The following is a 14,676-nucleotide window of genomic DNA, read 5'->3' as shown; positions in this document are numbered from 1 at the left end:
TGGTGATGACTACGTCTTTGCGTCTGTTTTAATAAGAACCAATCAAAATGCGTGTTTCATTCAGCTTATTACATAACACAACGTGTAAGTTTTTCTTTTGAAGTTCTATTGCAAACTCTGTCAGCACTCTCTCGTTGCTGAGGTGCTTTTTGAAGGGTGTGTCGTGTTCTCTTTGGGAAAGTTTTTTGTTTGGTTGCTTCAAGGCTCCTTTTCCTATTTAATGTAACCAATTCTCTAATGCCTGGTTGTGGTTAAATGCGCTAAGCTAGGAGATATGTCCACAGGCGGCCCAAGCTCTCTTTAAGAACCACACAAGAAACACAATTTGCATATCGATTTATAAGGATTTGTATGGGATTTTCTACAAGATGTCCATGGGGATAGTTAAAAGTGAGAATATTAAATAAAAATGGATTACCCTATTCTGTACGTGTGTTGTTTGCCCCTGGTGTCGTTATTTTACCGATTTAACTTGATTTAAGCGGTTTTATTTGAATCCTGGTTTTCTCTTCCAGGAGCAAACAACATACGTAAAGAATAGGGTAAGCCATTTTTGAGTTATTTTTAAAAAAAAAAAAATAACTATGTTAGCGTATAGATTGGTGTATTGTGGTGTAGTTTAATCTGATCAGCGCAATTTGGTGTATCTCTTAGCAATCTGATTGGCGCATCTTTTTTTTGGTGTATCTCAACGCAGTGTGATTGGCCCAATTTTTTGGTGTATCACAAACCAATCAGATTGTAGTATTTTTCGATGTCGCACCAATTAGAGCGTTCTTGCTAATTTGTGGTTTGACAGGTCTTCAAATTTCAGCGAATCAACGCTTGAGTCGGAGAGAGCGGTTCGCGAATTAAGGAAATGTATCAGTCGTGTCGGAAAAGTGGTGGAGTTGTGATCGTTGTACGACTATGCTTATTCTTCCTTCTGAAGGAGACTGAGTGGAACAGAAAAATTTTGAATCAAATATTACTTCAGATGTTGATAGGAGCAGTTAATCAGCGGTTCCAATTTTGAATTTCGCTCAAGGAACGAGGTAAGATGACATCTACAAGAGTTGTAAGATCATCTATTCAGTGTAATGGCTCATGTCCTTCGTGAGGATTTTATCACCATGATCTGTCTGGATTTGAAAGGTCGTCAGGGAACTTTTTCTACCGATTATCGAGTTAAAACGTGCATGTTTTGTGTACCGCTCCTTCACTTACGACGCATACATCGTCAGCTGGAGGCCTAACACGAATTCAGCGCTATAGCGTGTTGTTTCGGAAAGGCTAGTTTTACTGACTCTGGTAAATCTTGCGCAAGATATTTGCGTAAATCATATTTCATTGATAATCTTTTTTTTAGCCATATGGTTGTTCCTTTAGCAGCGGTTGAAACGACCACCAAGTTACATTTACTTTCTGCGTCAACTGCCATGTTTCATATCCGTTTCTTTGCTTCTAAAAGTCCTCCATGAATTAAATATTGTTTAAACGATACTTTCCCGTTACAATTGCTTGTTACTTTTTACTCGCCAGTATGGATTAGATTTTTGGAGATGAAATGCCATTTTCCAGTAAACAACGTCATTTTCCAGTGAACAACGCAAATTTTATGACATAAATCTACCTCAATGAAGAATATTTCACAAGGGACAGAATGGTACGGTCGGTTAATTTTCCACGCAACTCTCACGTGCTTAGACGTTTTCTACCAATAAAATTCGCTTATAGCTAACCTGGACTTTACCCCATTGCGTGTCAAGTTCCTGTAAACAACCTGCATTTTATCACGTATTTCGCACGCAAAGGGCAAAGTCCATATAGGCAACAACCAATCAAGTAGCCCACCTCATTATCCTTTGAAGAATGATACTTTCTCTTGGTTCAATCTACTTTCACTTGTTCGAAGAACGGAGACCGGAAAATATCTTTGTTCAGAGGCTGTAAGAGATAAAATAGAGCTTTCCACTGCAAATTTATATGGAAGAGTATTTTGAGGCAACCATCTGTTATTGAACAAGAAGCTGCACGGAGCATATATTTGGGCCAGATTTGTGGATCAGCGGATTGAATTGAATTGGTTCGAATTGAGGGCTTTGCTGTTTTAGCAAAATCGCTGTCGAGTGCTTTTCATAGTTTGTTAACATGGAGAGTTATGGAGACTAAGACTTCGGAACAAGTTGATGCCATCCAGGACAATTTGGAATTACTAAAATCGCCGGAGGAAAGGCGGGATCACACAATAAAAAGTTTTATTACACGACTCGGGCAGTCAGAGGGCCAATAACTAAAATCAACCAATCAAAATGCTCTATTGCCGGTCCAATATTCTCTAAGTATTGGACCGGGCACTGTCCCGAATGGTCCCGAATGATACCGCACTTGTGTCCCTTTGAACTTCAGTCGTATAATAAATCTCTTATTAACCAAGCTTGCTCGGGACCGTACTGGAAGAATATCAGCCCTCGGTCCGTACTGTCAAGACCTCAGGCCGATATTCTCCCAGTACAGCCCTCGCGCTTGGTTAATAAGATATATGTATTTGAACGCGATGACTTTATTTACAAGGATTTCTCTTGCTTACATCTAATAACAAACCTTTCAAGTTTTTTTGCCTCGGAACGATATATCACAGAAGGCATTTTATAGACCTCAAGTTTTTTGAGTGATTGAAATTAAAGGTATGTGGCAGTGACTTCCACAAAGTTTTTTTTTTTTTGGTCAGAAAAGTACAATTGTTTTGTTCGCAATATTTATTTACGGATGGTTTCAATCGCCAACGTTTACATAAGATGGTTTTATTACTGTTCCCAAGGGTGGTTGTTTTCATCCGTACGTTAACAATAGTAGTGATTCACAGTTTAGGTTTGTACTTTAAATAAATATATTTAAGTTCACTCGAAAGATGAGTATAAACTGTAACAAGCTTATCGTTGAAGCGCGGCCAGTACTTCAAATCTGACTGACACTCGATGCCAAAACTCAACCTCGTTCCCTGGATATGCCACCACATTACTTTACGCTAATTAAAAACTGCACGCTATTGTGCATTTTCTTGTACAGGAAAAACCAAACAGAATTTCTGATTCTGGCCCTTAATGGTCAGAATAATAGCTAGGACTTTGTCTCTGACGAAGGAACGGCAATAAGCACAATTTTAACCTACGAGCAGGTTGTTGTTTAGTCTCGTCATGCAATGTTGGAGAGAGAGATAGCGTTGCGTGACAAGTTCAAATTAGGGCTGTGGAGGGGACTGCAGGAAGCGTTGTACCAATGCAGTTTATTTTTGCCAACAATTATTCAGACACCAACATCAGTTATATAGTGTCCAATTTCCACCTACGCATCCAAAAAAATAACTCCTGCATGCGTAGCATGCCTATGTTTTAAATAGCCTGCAGTGCAGGCAGTTTTGGTGGTTTTCATCTTTCGAGTGTTTAGCCGCCATGTTGGATTCGCTGCAGACCGGGAGAATTGGGGCGAGAATGTCGGAGTGGGTGGGGGGACGGGGAAGAAAAGCCTCCCCCTCCCCCTTCCCCAATTTTTCTCTCTCCCTCCCACTAGCTGGGTAAACTTTTTACCTCGCCCCAACTCTTCACTGTTTTTATAATTCAAGATGGCGGCCTGAACAACCGATGAGAATATCCACTCGCCTCGCCAAAATCCGCCTGCACTGCAGGCTATTTTTTAAATTAATTTGATTCATTTTCAAACGGTCTGAAACCTCGTGCAAACTAACCACTAGATTCAAGTCTATAACCAATTGCAACTTGGTCACTTAAGTCATACAGCAGTTAAAGTAGTTTTCGTATCATACCTGTAGTTTTCATTGGCTGTTCGTGATATTTTTCCTACATCTGATTGGCTGTTGTAATTACCTAAGATTTTTTTTTCAGTTTTGAAACACTTTAAGATCTTGAAGTCACAAATATTATTTAAACATTTTAGCCATAAATACTGTGCTAGCAGTTCCCCCTTCTTGTTTCTACACATTTCTAAACAGATTAAACAAGAGATCTTATTTCGTGTGAAGGAAACACTCTAGTTAACTTGTTTCAGAAAACAGAGCGAAATTGTAAAACGGCGCGAAGGCAGTGGCCGAGCGAAAAGGAGGGAAATTTGGGTCGGGTCGTTGAGAGACGAGACGCGACCCAAACCTCTCATTTCTTTTTCACTCCTACGCAACCTTTTACTAAGTAGACAAGGCTACCTCTAGATAATAAATTGGTATTTTCTGGTCACCTATTTGGGTTTTATATTGCAAGGAGAGTTAGCACGGTAATCACTTTTATGAAAGAAGGGTTTGAAATGGCGATGATCATTTTCCTGTGTAAACAGAGTAAAGGAAGTTCTTAAGTTGAGCAACACAATCAATTTATCATGTAGGGATCCACCCTACTAGGTGAAACTTACTTCTGGACTTAAATTAGTGTATCAAAACGGGAAAGAACAGAAACACAGACGAAAGTATCTTCTATTCAAAGCGTATGGTTCAAGACGAAAAACTACGTTTCGTTAGATACCTGAAATCATTGATGCAATAACATGTTACACAACACGTCACACGCAGAAGGACTCGCCTCTGTTCTTGCCACTCTGTCTAATCATTCTATTTTTCTCTTCCTTTTAGAATTCCCCGTGGGTATTTTTGTTATTACATATCGACCAATGAGATTTGAATTGACTTCCTGTTGTCAAAACCTTGCGATAATATTTTCATTAAAACAAGAACAACAATATTGAAGAAACGTACGGTACAAGAGAAATCTCCGGGAAAACCTTGGAACCCTTACTGAAATCGATCCAGGGGAGGACTTTGAACAAAAAAAAAAAAACAGATTTATTGTGAAATAAGTATGACGTGGAAGATCTTCCATTCAAGCAGATGTCATTGCTCTTTGATTACTCACAACAGGTTTCTTTTGCTCCAAATGGAAATTGATTTCATTTCAAGAGGTTCCTAATGTTCGAAAAGGAAAGCCTATTTGGGTGACGAGTATCTCGGTGAGGATGGTGTTTTTTTCGTGACATTAGCTTACTTTTCTAATAGCACCCTTCTGATTTCGTTTATATTTTCATCTTCATAATTTTTGATCGAAGTCTATTTTATCTCACTCCATCTAAACGTTTACTTGTTCCAGGAATAATTGTCCCTAATTGCGACTTGCAGGACGATTAACGCCGACATCCATTGCGTTGATATGAACTTTCATCTTGTTCTTAACATGGCAAGTGGTTTGTTGTCTGCGTTACCTCATTGGGGAGCTGGGTACCGCAAGATTATACTTGATAAACAGCTCGTTAACTTTACCCAGGAAATCAAACCAGAAATCGTTCATAACCCATGTCTCCTGTTATGTAACTAGGTGAAAGATGCAATTAAAATTGCACCTCACTTTTTCTTCCGCTTAGTAATACTCGCTTCATTTTTTCTTAGCTGACAAACGAATTTGTATTTGTGGACTGATATCATATTTTGAAGAGAGAGCTCTTCGGTTGTCTAGGACAGCCGCTCCATTAATCTTTTAAAACGCATTTCTTTTATGTTAAGTTAGAAACCATTTCTGAGATGTATCCATTTACGCGGCTGACTTTCGTAATATTTTCTGTCATTATTTTAATTCAGTTCAATCCGTTTATTTCAACCCACCTTTAATAAAATTTGCTGCAGACTTCAAATAAAGTTTTCCGCACTCACTTTTTGATAATGAAATCCAGATATCTTTGTAAATGATATTTAGCACAACAACAATTCATTTTAACATATAGCAGGGCGAGTTTGTCGTATATTTACAAAGCTTCGTTGACTTCCAAGTGCTTAAAAAATTGACAATGTGTTATTCAAAGTTAGAAGGCTGAAAAGCCGATGCTGTTTTCACAGTCCGGTCACTCAAAGGGTGAATGTATTCAGTTTCACCTTCTTTTTCACATGGTAAATCTTCTTCTTTGTTGTCAATGCTAGAAGACGTTTCTTCTTGTTTACTCAACTCCATTCTTTGCAAAAACCGGTTGACTTTACTAGCAACCCCTTCAAGTTCACTTTCATTAGCTGCACTACCTTTTCTTGGCGATGACCTCGGGCTCAGCGAGGTCGGTGAAAGAGATGCTCGCGAAGATTTATTCCCAGCGGTACAGCTTCCTCTGCGCGTCCCTGGTAGGCTTCCTGAAAGCGCTTCTCCAGTGAGTTTAGATGTATCAGCAGCAACTAGAGATCCCCCAGCGCCTATAGGCGGTAAAGACTGCCTCCTCGGTTGACTGAGCGGCGGGAGTAAGAAAGCTGTTGGACTGAGCGGACGTGTGGGACTTATCAATGTACGTTCTGTCAAATCGACGTCCGTTGTTCCCTCGGAAGAAATCCTCTTCCTAACAGCCGCCGGAGAGCGTTTATCAAGGTCGGAAGAATTACGGGGAGACACGGAAGCAGATAACAAAACTTGCGGAGTGCTATACCGTCGCGGAAACCGAGGGCTAAGTTTTTTGGCTCCGTCGCCCGGCGATGACGCATCTGGAAGACTCAGTCGATTCCTCATCATGTTTTCCGCGTCGGCGAGCTCTTTTTGAATTTTCTTCTTTTCGCGATCTATCTCCTTGCCAATTGATTCCCTGTGGTAATCAATGGAGTCGAGTTGAATCTTCAGTTTTCTGTCCGCCATTGAGTTCATAAACATTGTTTTGTCTGCGTATTCAGTTCTTTGATATGCCATGGTTTCGCGGGCTAACGGTGGAGTCAGTGCTACTCAATAATCGCGCGAAAGTTGGTCTCTGCGGTTTGTTTCGTGCGGAGATGGAAATTATGCAAATTCCCTTCAGTTTAAGCAAGGAAACTTTTTTTTCGGAGTGCACACCTGCACAAAAATAAATTATGTTTATGATAAGACATGTCACTTGGTGGAAACAATTAACAAGTCTGCCTTTGCGAGACCCGGCGCGGAAAGAATAAAGAGCTTTATGAATTTCTCTCTTATTTTAAAGTTGAGACGGTGAAGTTTAACCGCTTTTTAGCATACACAAAATAATTTAGAGCCCGAAAATTCTCTTTAGTAACCGGGTAATTGAACGAATATTTGAACAGGAAGGGCCATCGTTTTGAGTTGTAAATAGGGATTAGCTTGACGTGCCGTTTCCAGTTCTGCTCAAGATAAAAATGACGATTTTAACTCTCGGAAGCTTTTTATTCTGTTGGGTGAGATGTCTTTTGACTTAATTAAGTGGTAAAGACTTTAAGCCCCGAAAATTTTCTGCTTACAAAACAGAGCCATGGCTGGAGTGCTTAACATTCAAACAACGGTATCAAAGAGAGCGGTTTGACTAAAAATACGGCTTGTCTTTTTTAATTTAGTTTATTTTTTAAGTCAACAAACAGTTTTATGTAATGAAAAACTTACCAAATCGGAGAAATTATACAAACTCATTATCACCTTAAAACCGCCGTCCTTTTTGATCTTAGAGATTTGACAGCTTTTGAAAGAAAAAATCGCTAAGTTCCTGTTGCTTTATGAAAGAAGAGCTCAGCAGTGAAATATATATCGATAACAGTTTCTGATTAAATATCGTTTTGTCTTTAATTTAGACCATGTAACGATTACTTTTTCGCGTATCGGGGTAAAAGTAATCGATATAAGCGGACTTAACCAATCACGGCTGTTAATGATTTTCTGTCACGAGCCAATGAAGATGCTGAGTAGAAATTCAGAATCAGATTAAGAAGAAATGAAGATTGGTGAGCCTCCGAAATCATTTCGCACAGGGAAACCAGGATTTTTTATCAGCTTCTTTCAGATGCAAAATGTGCAAGTAATAAATGTTTGAGAGAAATTTCTAGTCAAAAATTCACTTAACGAACGAAAACTGAATGAAATAAGAAATAATGAGACGAACGCAACAAATAGGCGTTAAGTCTAAAAGCCTCATCACTTTGTCACAACATAAAACTTAATTATCACTATTAAAATGCTAAAGGTTTTTAAAGACTAATCTTTTAGTATTCAATTTTTCCACACCAAAATTACTATAAAAGCAATTGAATGTTGTTTTGAACATTGGGAAAGTGTTAATTTAAGAAATATTGTCTGCATGCGACTCCAAGGCACCAAGAGAGCCTACAAGCAAAAAAAAAAAAGAAAAAAAAAAAAAAAGCGATAGCTCGACGAAAGCAAAGAGTAAAAGTGATTATAGTGGAACCTCTCGGAATATTCTGTCTTAGAAAGGAAGCAGTCATTAATGCGGTGATTGCAACGACCTCTCGTTACGGTCCACTCCGCCGCTCAGACGCCTGTATTAAAAAAAAAAACAAAAAAACAAAAAAAAAAAACAAAAAAATACACTTAACTCTTCAATCACTGAGTTGGGTAGAAACGGAAAAAGAAAACTCCGCGGATAAAATAAAGCCATATTTTCATTCCATTTGAGTGCACTATCTTTGATGTGGTTTGAAGTTGGTATGAAATTGTTGCTATGTATATGCATCAAGAGATTATCTCTTTTCCTTTTTCTTTTTAAATTTTAATAATGCGCAACAGCTGGCTAAATGGGTTTTATTTTTTTTTTAAACACCTTTTCACTTTTTCATCTAACAAAGGTGTCATTCAGTTGCTGGTATGAATTTCATGTATTGTTTAACTTTCAGTTGTTTCAGCGGTTGCATTTGCTAAGGTTGCTGAGGTCGATTACATGACAAGTTGGGCGACGGTTAACGGCTGATACCGTTCTTCTTTTAGTATTTTCACTTGAAACCACAAAGTTACACATTGTTCCGATGTTCTCAAGCAAAGACTTGAAATTAGAACTTTTAAATTTTAGCCATCACCTGTAGCCGTAAAATCTCAATGATAGGCATACCTGAATACTTGAAACTTGTTCGCTTGTCAGTTAATTTTGTGTAACTAGAACGTCTACTTAAGTTCGTTTATTTCGAGCTCACGATAAAGGTCCAAAGGCAAAACGGACACTTTTTCGCAACCCTATACGGATCAGTGCTTTTATTCTTTTTCATATTTTTGGGGCTATTATTTCCTTCAGTGTTTGACAGTGCGAGTTACATCTTTACGCCCGCAAAACAAAATAGAAAATGGAATACGTGCCGGCAGGTAAGCAGTTCCTGCCCTGAAATAGACTGCTTTAACTTGAGCTCAAAAAGAGTCGAACTCTGTCGGTTTTCACTGCAATATAGTCTGATAATATAATTAAAGGTATTTTACTGAAGTGACTTAAAATGGTAATGGTTGGGTAAGTTCTGCCCTGGCAGACATGAATCGATGTCCGTGATAATCATGTGGGTTGCAGAGGAGGTTCCAGTTGGATTAATTGCGGAGTTAATTAAAAAAAAATTAAGACATCTGTTTCTACAAATATATGTATCTTGAGCATTTCAACCTTCTTTTGAAAGAATATATTCTGTTGTTGTTTTTCCATCCCTCAGCGTAGCTTTGAACGAATGCCAAACTCACTTTTCACTGTGAAAGCCCACTTCATGGCCCTTACCCAGTGCATTACAACAGATCACGGAATGAAATGTGAACCTAGAAAACGGCGGAGGAAGACTTTTAGACGCCCACAGAGCTCTTAAACGGAAGCGGAATTAGTTCTTTAGCTCTCCACCCTGTGGTATTTTTAGCTTTTATTTTTAGCCTACTTCAACAGATTAACATGTTAAAAGTGTTTTCAAAAGCCTTGTATGGATGTACGAAAAAGCAAATGTCATAGGGGCCGACATTGCATTTAATACTGTGCATTAACTAACATTTTGTAAAATCCCTTGGTTCTTTCTTGAACTCTCCACTTGGGTTGAGTTAAAAACATCTCAGTTCAAGCACCAGAGCTGAAGTTTAATATTTTTTGTCAATGATGTGGTGACTTATTTCAAAACGACCACTGACAAGTTGTTACTCTTAATACTTGGCCACCATCGTTGCGACATCAGGGCAGAGTAGCTAACCAACACGCAATATTTACCACCCTCGTTTCGATTTAGCTGTTACCTGAAACTAGACGAGGAACACGTTGTTGCGACAGCTTCATACAATTCAGGATTGACATCATGTCTTGAAACTATTTCCGATCTTAAACGTCACATTCTGTGTAAACTTGTAGAATCTTCGTTTTTCGGTCTCTAGCCGCGCTTACGCAAATTCAACAAGATGGCAAGCCCCAACCGGTCCTAATAAACTGATCACATAGGCTGTGTACACCCGAGTGCATTCTCCCACAAACCTCGAGGTCGGTTTTGTTTTAAACAACTTATACATGGTCGCTCGTATTTTTATTTACCACATTATCTCGTACAGTTTGCTTGTAAGATGGGATTGAATTGACCAGGAGTGATATTTACATACCGATTTGCCACGTCTAAATTGTTAAAGTATTTTAAACAACTAAAGTGCGATACTTAAGCGATAAGAGTGATATTGACCCGTCTCTGGGCTTCAAAAAATCTTTGCTTTTGTGGATGGACTAGTCTCCGTTCTTCTTCTGAGGCACTCCTGTTTGGCACCATCTTCATTTATGTTTCCACGTATTCAGAGGTGCACGCAAGATAAGGGACACGACGGGTAGATTTACATGAGATCTTTTTAAAAAGGGAAGCTGTATCGAGCAATATTTGCGAAACAAGATGTGTTAAAATGTTTTTTCAATCTGTTAAATCAGATAAGATGAAAACGTGTCGCTGGAATTAGAAGGAGAAATATTGTTATTTAGCTATGCTTATCGCAGTTTGAGTATATATATTGCATTTGGGATATAAATATTACAATTTGAACACAAACATGGTGACTTGCTGTATGAATATTATTCTTCATTGGCATACAAGTGTCATTCAAAATCTTTGATCATAATGATAACTGTCGCGAAAGATTACATTCTTCGGCTATCGAGTAAATGAAATGTGAAACACCGTGTACAACAATATACTGCTGCATGTTCCCGCTATTTTTGGACAGAATATCTGACAGCATGACTTATTTTGATGTTTCTTCTAAATTAAGATACAAAACTGCGGGCAGAACTGACGCATGAAAAAAAAAAAAAAAAAAAAAAAAAATTATTATATAAGAAATTCTCTTCGTTCCACTAGCCCTGAGTCGTACATCAAGAATATTTTTCCAATTTTGAGTGTTTAATTTCTCAGCGCCCAGCAGACTGGGAAAATATATAGATTGCTCATAATCTGTGCAAATGTAACTCATTCCTGTTGGTGGTCAAAGTCGAGTGAAAGAAAAGCTCGCCCCCGCCTAGATGTGGTTCTTCCTCCTGGTGGGTTCAAATGCAACAGTTTCAACTTACATCCTGTGCATTTTTAAAATATGGAAGTCTTCGAAGCTAAACCAAGTATAACACATCAACGATTTCCGCAACAGATTTTAAGCGGAAGCGTAGGAGGTTTGAACATTCCGGCAGAACGTGAAAAAAAAAAAAACGCCCCTGAAAACCGCCCTCATGTGTAACTAATTAAAATCCACAAGTGATTTTGTTCTTGTCATATCCACACGTGATACTGTATCTTGCTGTTTCTGTAAACAATGTGTATAAGTATGTGCATTAATTCGACTGATTCAAAAAACTCGAGTGACGTAAAGCTGCCGTTGATGGATACTTTTGTCTTTTGTTTTGTGTATTTTCTTTTTTTTTACATTAGTTTCACCCGCTGCTTTGAAGTTTAAGTTCAAGTGCTGTATTATTTCTGCCCGTTCATATCTCAAACAAAAACAAAGCAACTATAGCATCGATCGATCATCGAAAAAAACCGACGGACCAACGAGAAATGTCTTTAATCCCGGCCGTTTGAATTCAAGTTGAAAGAAGCCATCTCTTGATGAAGCATTGATGAAAATAATGCAGCGGACGTACACTGAACTCTGCTCCAAAAAATAAGACAAAAGTGATACAGTACAAAAGCAATCGTGACAGCCAGTTGTTCATCTCGTGACTTGCAGTGATGTTCCTGCGTGCCAGAACTTGACTTTTGCAACAGCCACCAACGAAGGGCACGATAGAAGATTTGATCAAAATATTGTTAATCGCTTTCTTCGCTGCTCTACAAACACTCATCGCCGATTACTAATCCCGTTTTGTTTTGTCTTTTCTTTAATTAGACCAAGTTGAACCTTGCCGGATTTTTCCTTCGTTGAAACTAAATTGAAAGTGTGCGAAGCCAGTTTTGAATGCATGTTCCAACTCAAGCTCACAAACGCTGCCAATAATCATTTAAAGGAGTTTACAATTAGACAGAATGATTGAACGTGTTAGAAAAACCATAACATTATCCCAGGCTTACGTTCAACCTTCAGAGATCATGCTAAGTTCCTTTTTAGCAGCGGCGATTATCTTTTCAGAGAGTCAAAATATTAAACGAGTAAACAGTTACACGAAGTAAGACCACCTCAGCGAAAGGCAGTTTTAGTTAAGTCGAAGTAATAACACTTCGAGTTAAGTTATCCCCGCTTTTCATTTTAATCCTTTTGCGCAATGAATCACACCTCTTCTCGTTCTCCAAAGCTCCTTTTCTGATGCCAGTGAAAAAGCAGAGGCAATTTCGAAAAACTAACGAATGATGTTTTTCATGTTTATAAACGGACGTGCTTATTACATATTCACTGAGAGCGAAAATTAATATTTCAGTGTTTGTGCAAAATTTGTCAGGAACTATTTGCTATGTCAAACGGAAATTAGAAGTGCACGAATTAGAAAGAAACCTCCATCTTGATCAATACTAAAGGTCGATCGATTGAATCTAACGAAGCGGTATGAATCCTTTTTTCCCCTGACTTTTTCCCTGACAATTACTGCTTTGAAAACTGGGGCCTTTTGTTTGAAGTTTATTGGATTATTCTGTCGGGGTTATAAGCATACTGCAGTAGTTCGGAAGTTGAACTGTAGTACAAGATGTTTAATACATTTTATGAATTACTTGCTCAAATCTAAAATATTTTTATCGTCAGCCTGGGTTTTATTAATTGTAGTGACGACTTCTTGCGGGAAAAAACCCCCATTTGGATAATGAATTTATGCAACACGTTTCAAGAGACCGTAGGGTATTTTTAGCTTGTGTAATTAGTTGTCATCATTAGTATTCCAATATGTTTCCAAAAGAGACCATGAGTTGTTCATGTTCGCCTGGTTACGATCTTTGTTTTGAAATCAGTTCCAACGATTAAAACCACGTTAAAAAATGTACTACGCTAGCAGAGTTGGCGGAATATTTTTTCTTTCTTGTCACGGACCAGATACGGCTGACAGCTATAAATTAAAAAATAATAATCCCGTAACGAGTCTTTTCGGTCGATAAGTAGCTACATTGTTATGTAACGCTGGTAAACTGTTTATATCAGTTTATGCAGTCTTTTAAAGACTGCATAAATCTAGATTTATCTGTATTCTTATTTTCCAAATGGCATTTTTCCAGGGTAACAAAGCCTCGGGGTTTACAAACCATCAAAAGCCCAGAACTTTTCCTCAGTTATAACGCACCGTCGGTATCAACGTGCCAAAATGCAAAGAGAAAATATTTCAAAAATCAAGCTTAAAAACTCAAACTTAGTCAACGTCAAAGGATTTGATCAAACTCAAGACCTGCCGTTGTTTCATCTCCTTAGCCATTCATGTATGTTATCCCTTACTGTTTCAGTTTTCAACAATCTGAAATAAAATTAAGGTGGTTTGTGACGTTGCTAAGGAAAGTTTTCGGTTTAAGAACAATGCTTGAAAAGTGAGAGGTGAAAACATAAGTTAAATTTTCATGAATCTTGCTCATGATTTCGAACAAAATAGACATGTCAGTTTTTCAGTTTTCATTTTTGCATAGTGACTCATAATCAAAGAATGAACCTTCTGGAATAAACGGTGTTTCTAAATTTACTTAACCGAACTTTTGGAATTTTTTTTTATTAAATTTTGCCATCAGATCATTAATTTTGCAGATAGAGTAAGTTCTAAAACTCAAATGCTAAGTATTCTATTTAGGATCTTAAATGTAGATAAAATTCTGGGAAATGTGTTCAACTTTAAAATTAGCATTTAGCAGTGAGAACAATAGAAATATACTCAGCAGTTTATAATACATTGACACGAATTTTCGGCAAAGCTCTAGTAGTAAAAGATGAAGGATGTTTTGAAGACAGAAAAAAAGCTTTCTAACTCTGCAAACTCAAAGAAAGTTCTCTGCAGCTGAGAATCAAGTCATAAACATGTCTCTCTACTTATCTTCCGCTCATAAATATATCTTGAAGTCATTGTAAAACTGAAACAAACGAAAATTCTAATAGTTCCCATCAGCAATTTTTGCATTATTTTCAAGAGCATACAGGCCTCTGATCGCCTTCAATCGGTGAATTTCCACTGTCCATAACAAGAATTTAAGATACGTTCGGGGCAGCCGCTATAATGAACACTGTCAAATTTTAATTCAACTGAGAACAACGAGAAAAAGATCTCCTTGGGACATCAAAGAAGCCCAACGCATTGAGTCGCGGATCTGAACTGTACCTGGAATAAACGGTTTGATCGCTCCAAGGAATAGCCATGTCCAACGCTGCAACGTTGTTTTGAGGAATATGCGAGCCGTAAACATTGTAGTAAGCCTGTTCATATTGTCTTTTGAACATTGCTGCGTCTTCACCTCCACGAGCATATTCACTCAAGACAGCAGGAGTTAACACAATAGAACTTCTTCTTTGTCGAAAAGGTTCTGAGTAGCTT

At 38.1% G+C, this 14,676-nt stretch overlaps 1 protein-coding gene and 1 pseudogene across 2 annotated transcripts in view; both read right to left on the bottom strand.

The window, feature by feature from the left end:
- Window positions 1–4,441: 4,441 nt before the first annotated feature.
- On the bottom strand, window positions 4,442–7,410 carry LOC111329891 (uncharacterized). The gene has a single exon (XM_022934657.2). The coding sequence runs from the start codon at window positions 6,687–6,689 to the stop codon at window positions 5,823–5,825; it is 867 nt and encodes a 288-aa protein (XP_022790392.2). The 5' UTR covers window positions 6,690–7,410; the 3' UTR covers window positions 4,442–5,822.
- Window positions 7,411–12,781: 5,371 nt separating this feature from the next.
- LOC148725877 (52 kDa repressor of the inhibitor of the protein kinase-like) overlaps window positions 12,782–14,676 on the bottom strand; it is a 6,381-nt pseudogene continuing 4,486 nt past the window's right edge. The window contains exon 1 of the transcript XR_015990836.1: window positions 12,782–14,676. This exon is cut by the window's right edge and continues 4,486 nt beyond it. The product of XR_015990836.1 is annotated as a 52 kDa repressor of the inhibitor of the protein kinase-like (transcript).

The sequence above is a fragment of the Stylophora pistillata genome, chromosome 8, assembly GCF_964205215.1.
Source record: "Stylophora pistillata chromosome 8, jaStyPist1.2, whole genome shotgun sequence".
In the NCBI taxonomy this organism is placed as follows: domain Eukaryota; kingdom Metazoa; phylum Cnidaria; class Anthozoa; order Scleractinia; family Pocilloporidae; genus Stylophora; species Stylophora pistillata.
Note: the sequence above shows the minus strand (reverse complement) of the source record. Positions and strands in the feature narration are given on the sequence as shown.

Excerpts from the sequence above, each read along its gene's own strand:
- LOC111329891 (XM_022934657.2), bottom strand. The coding sequence starts at position 6,689 with ATGGCATATCAAAGAACTGAATACGCAGACAAAACAATGTTTATGAAC.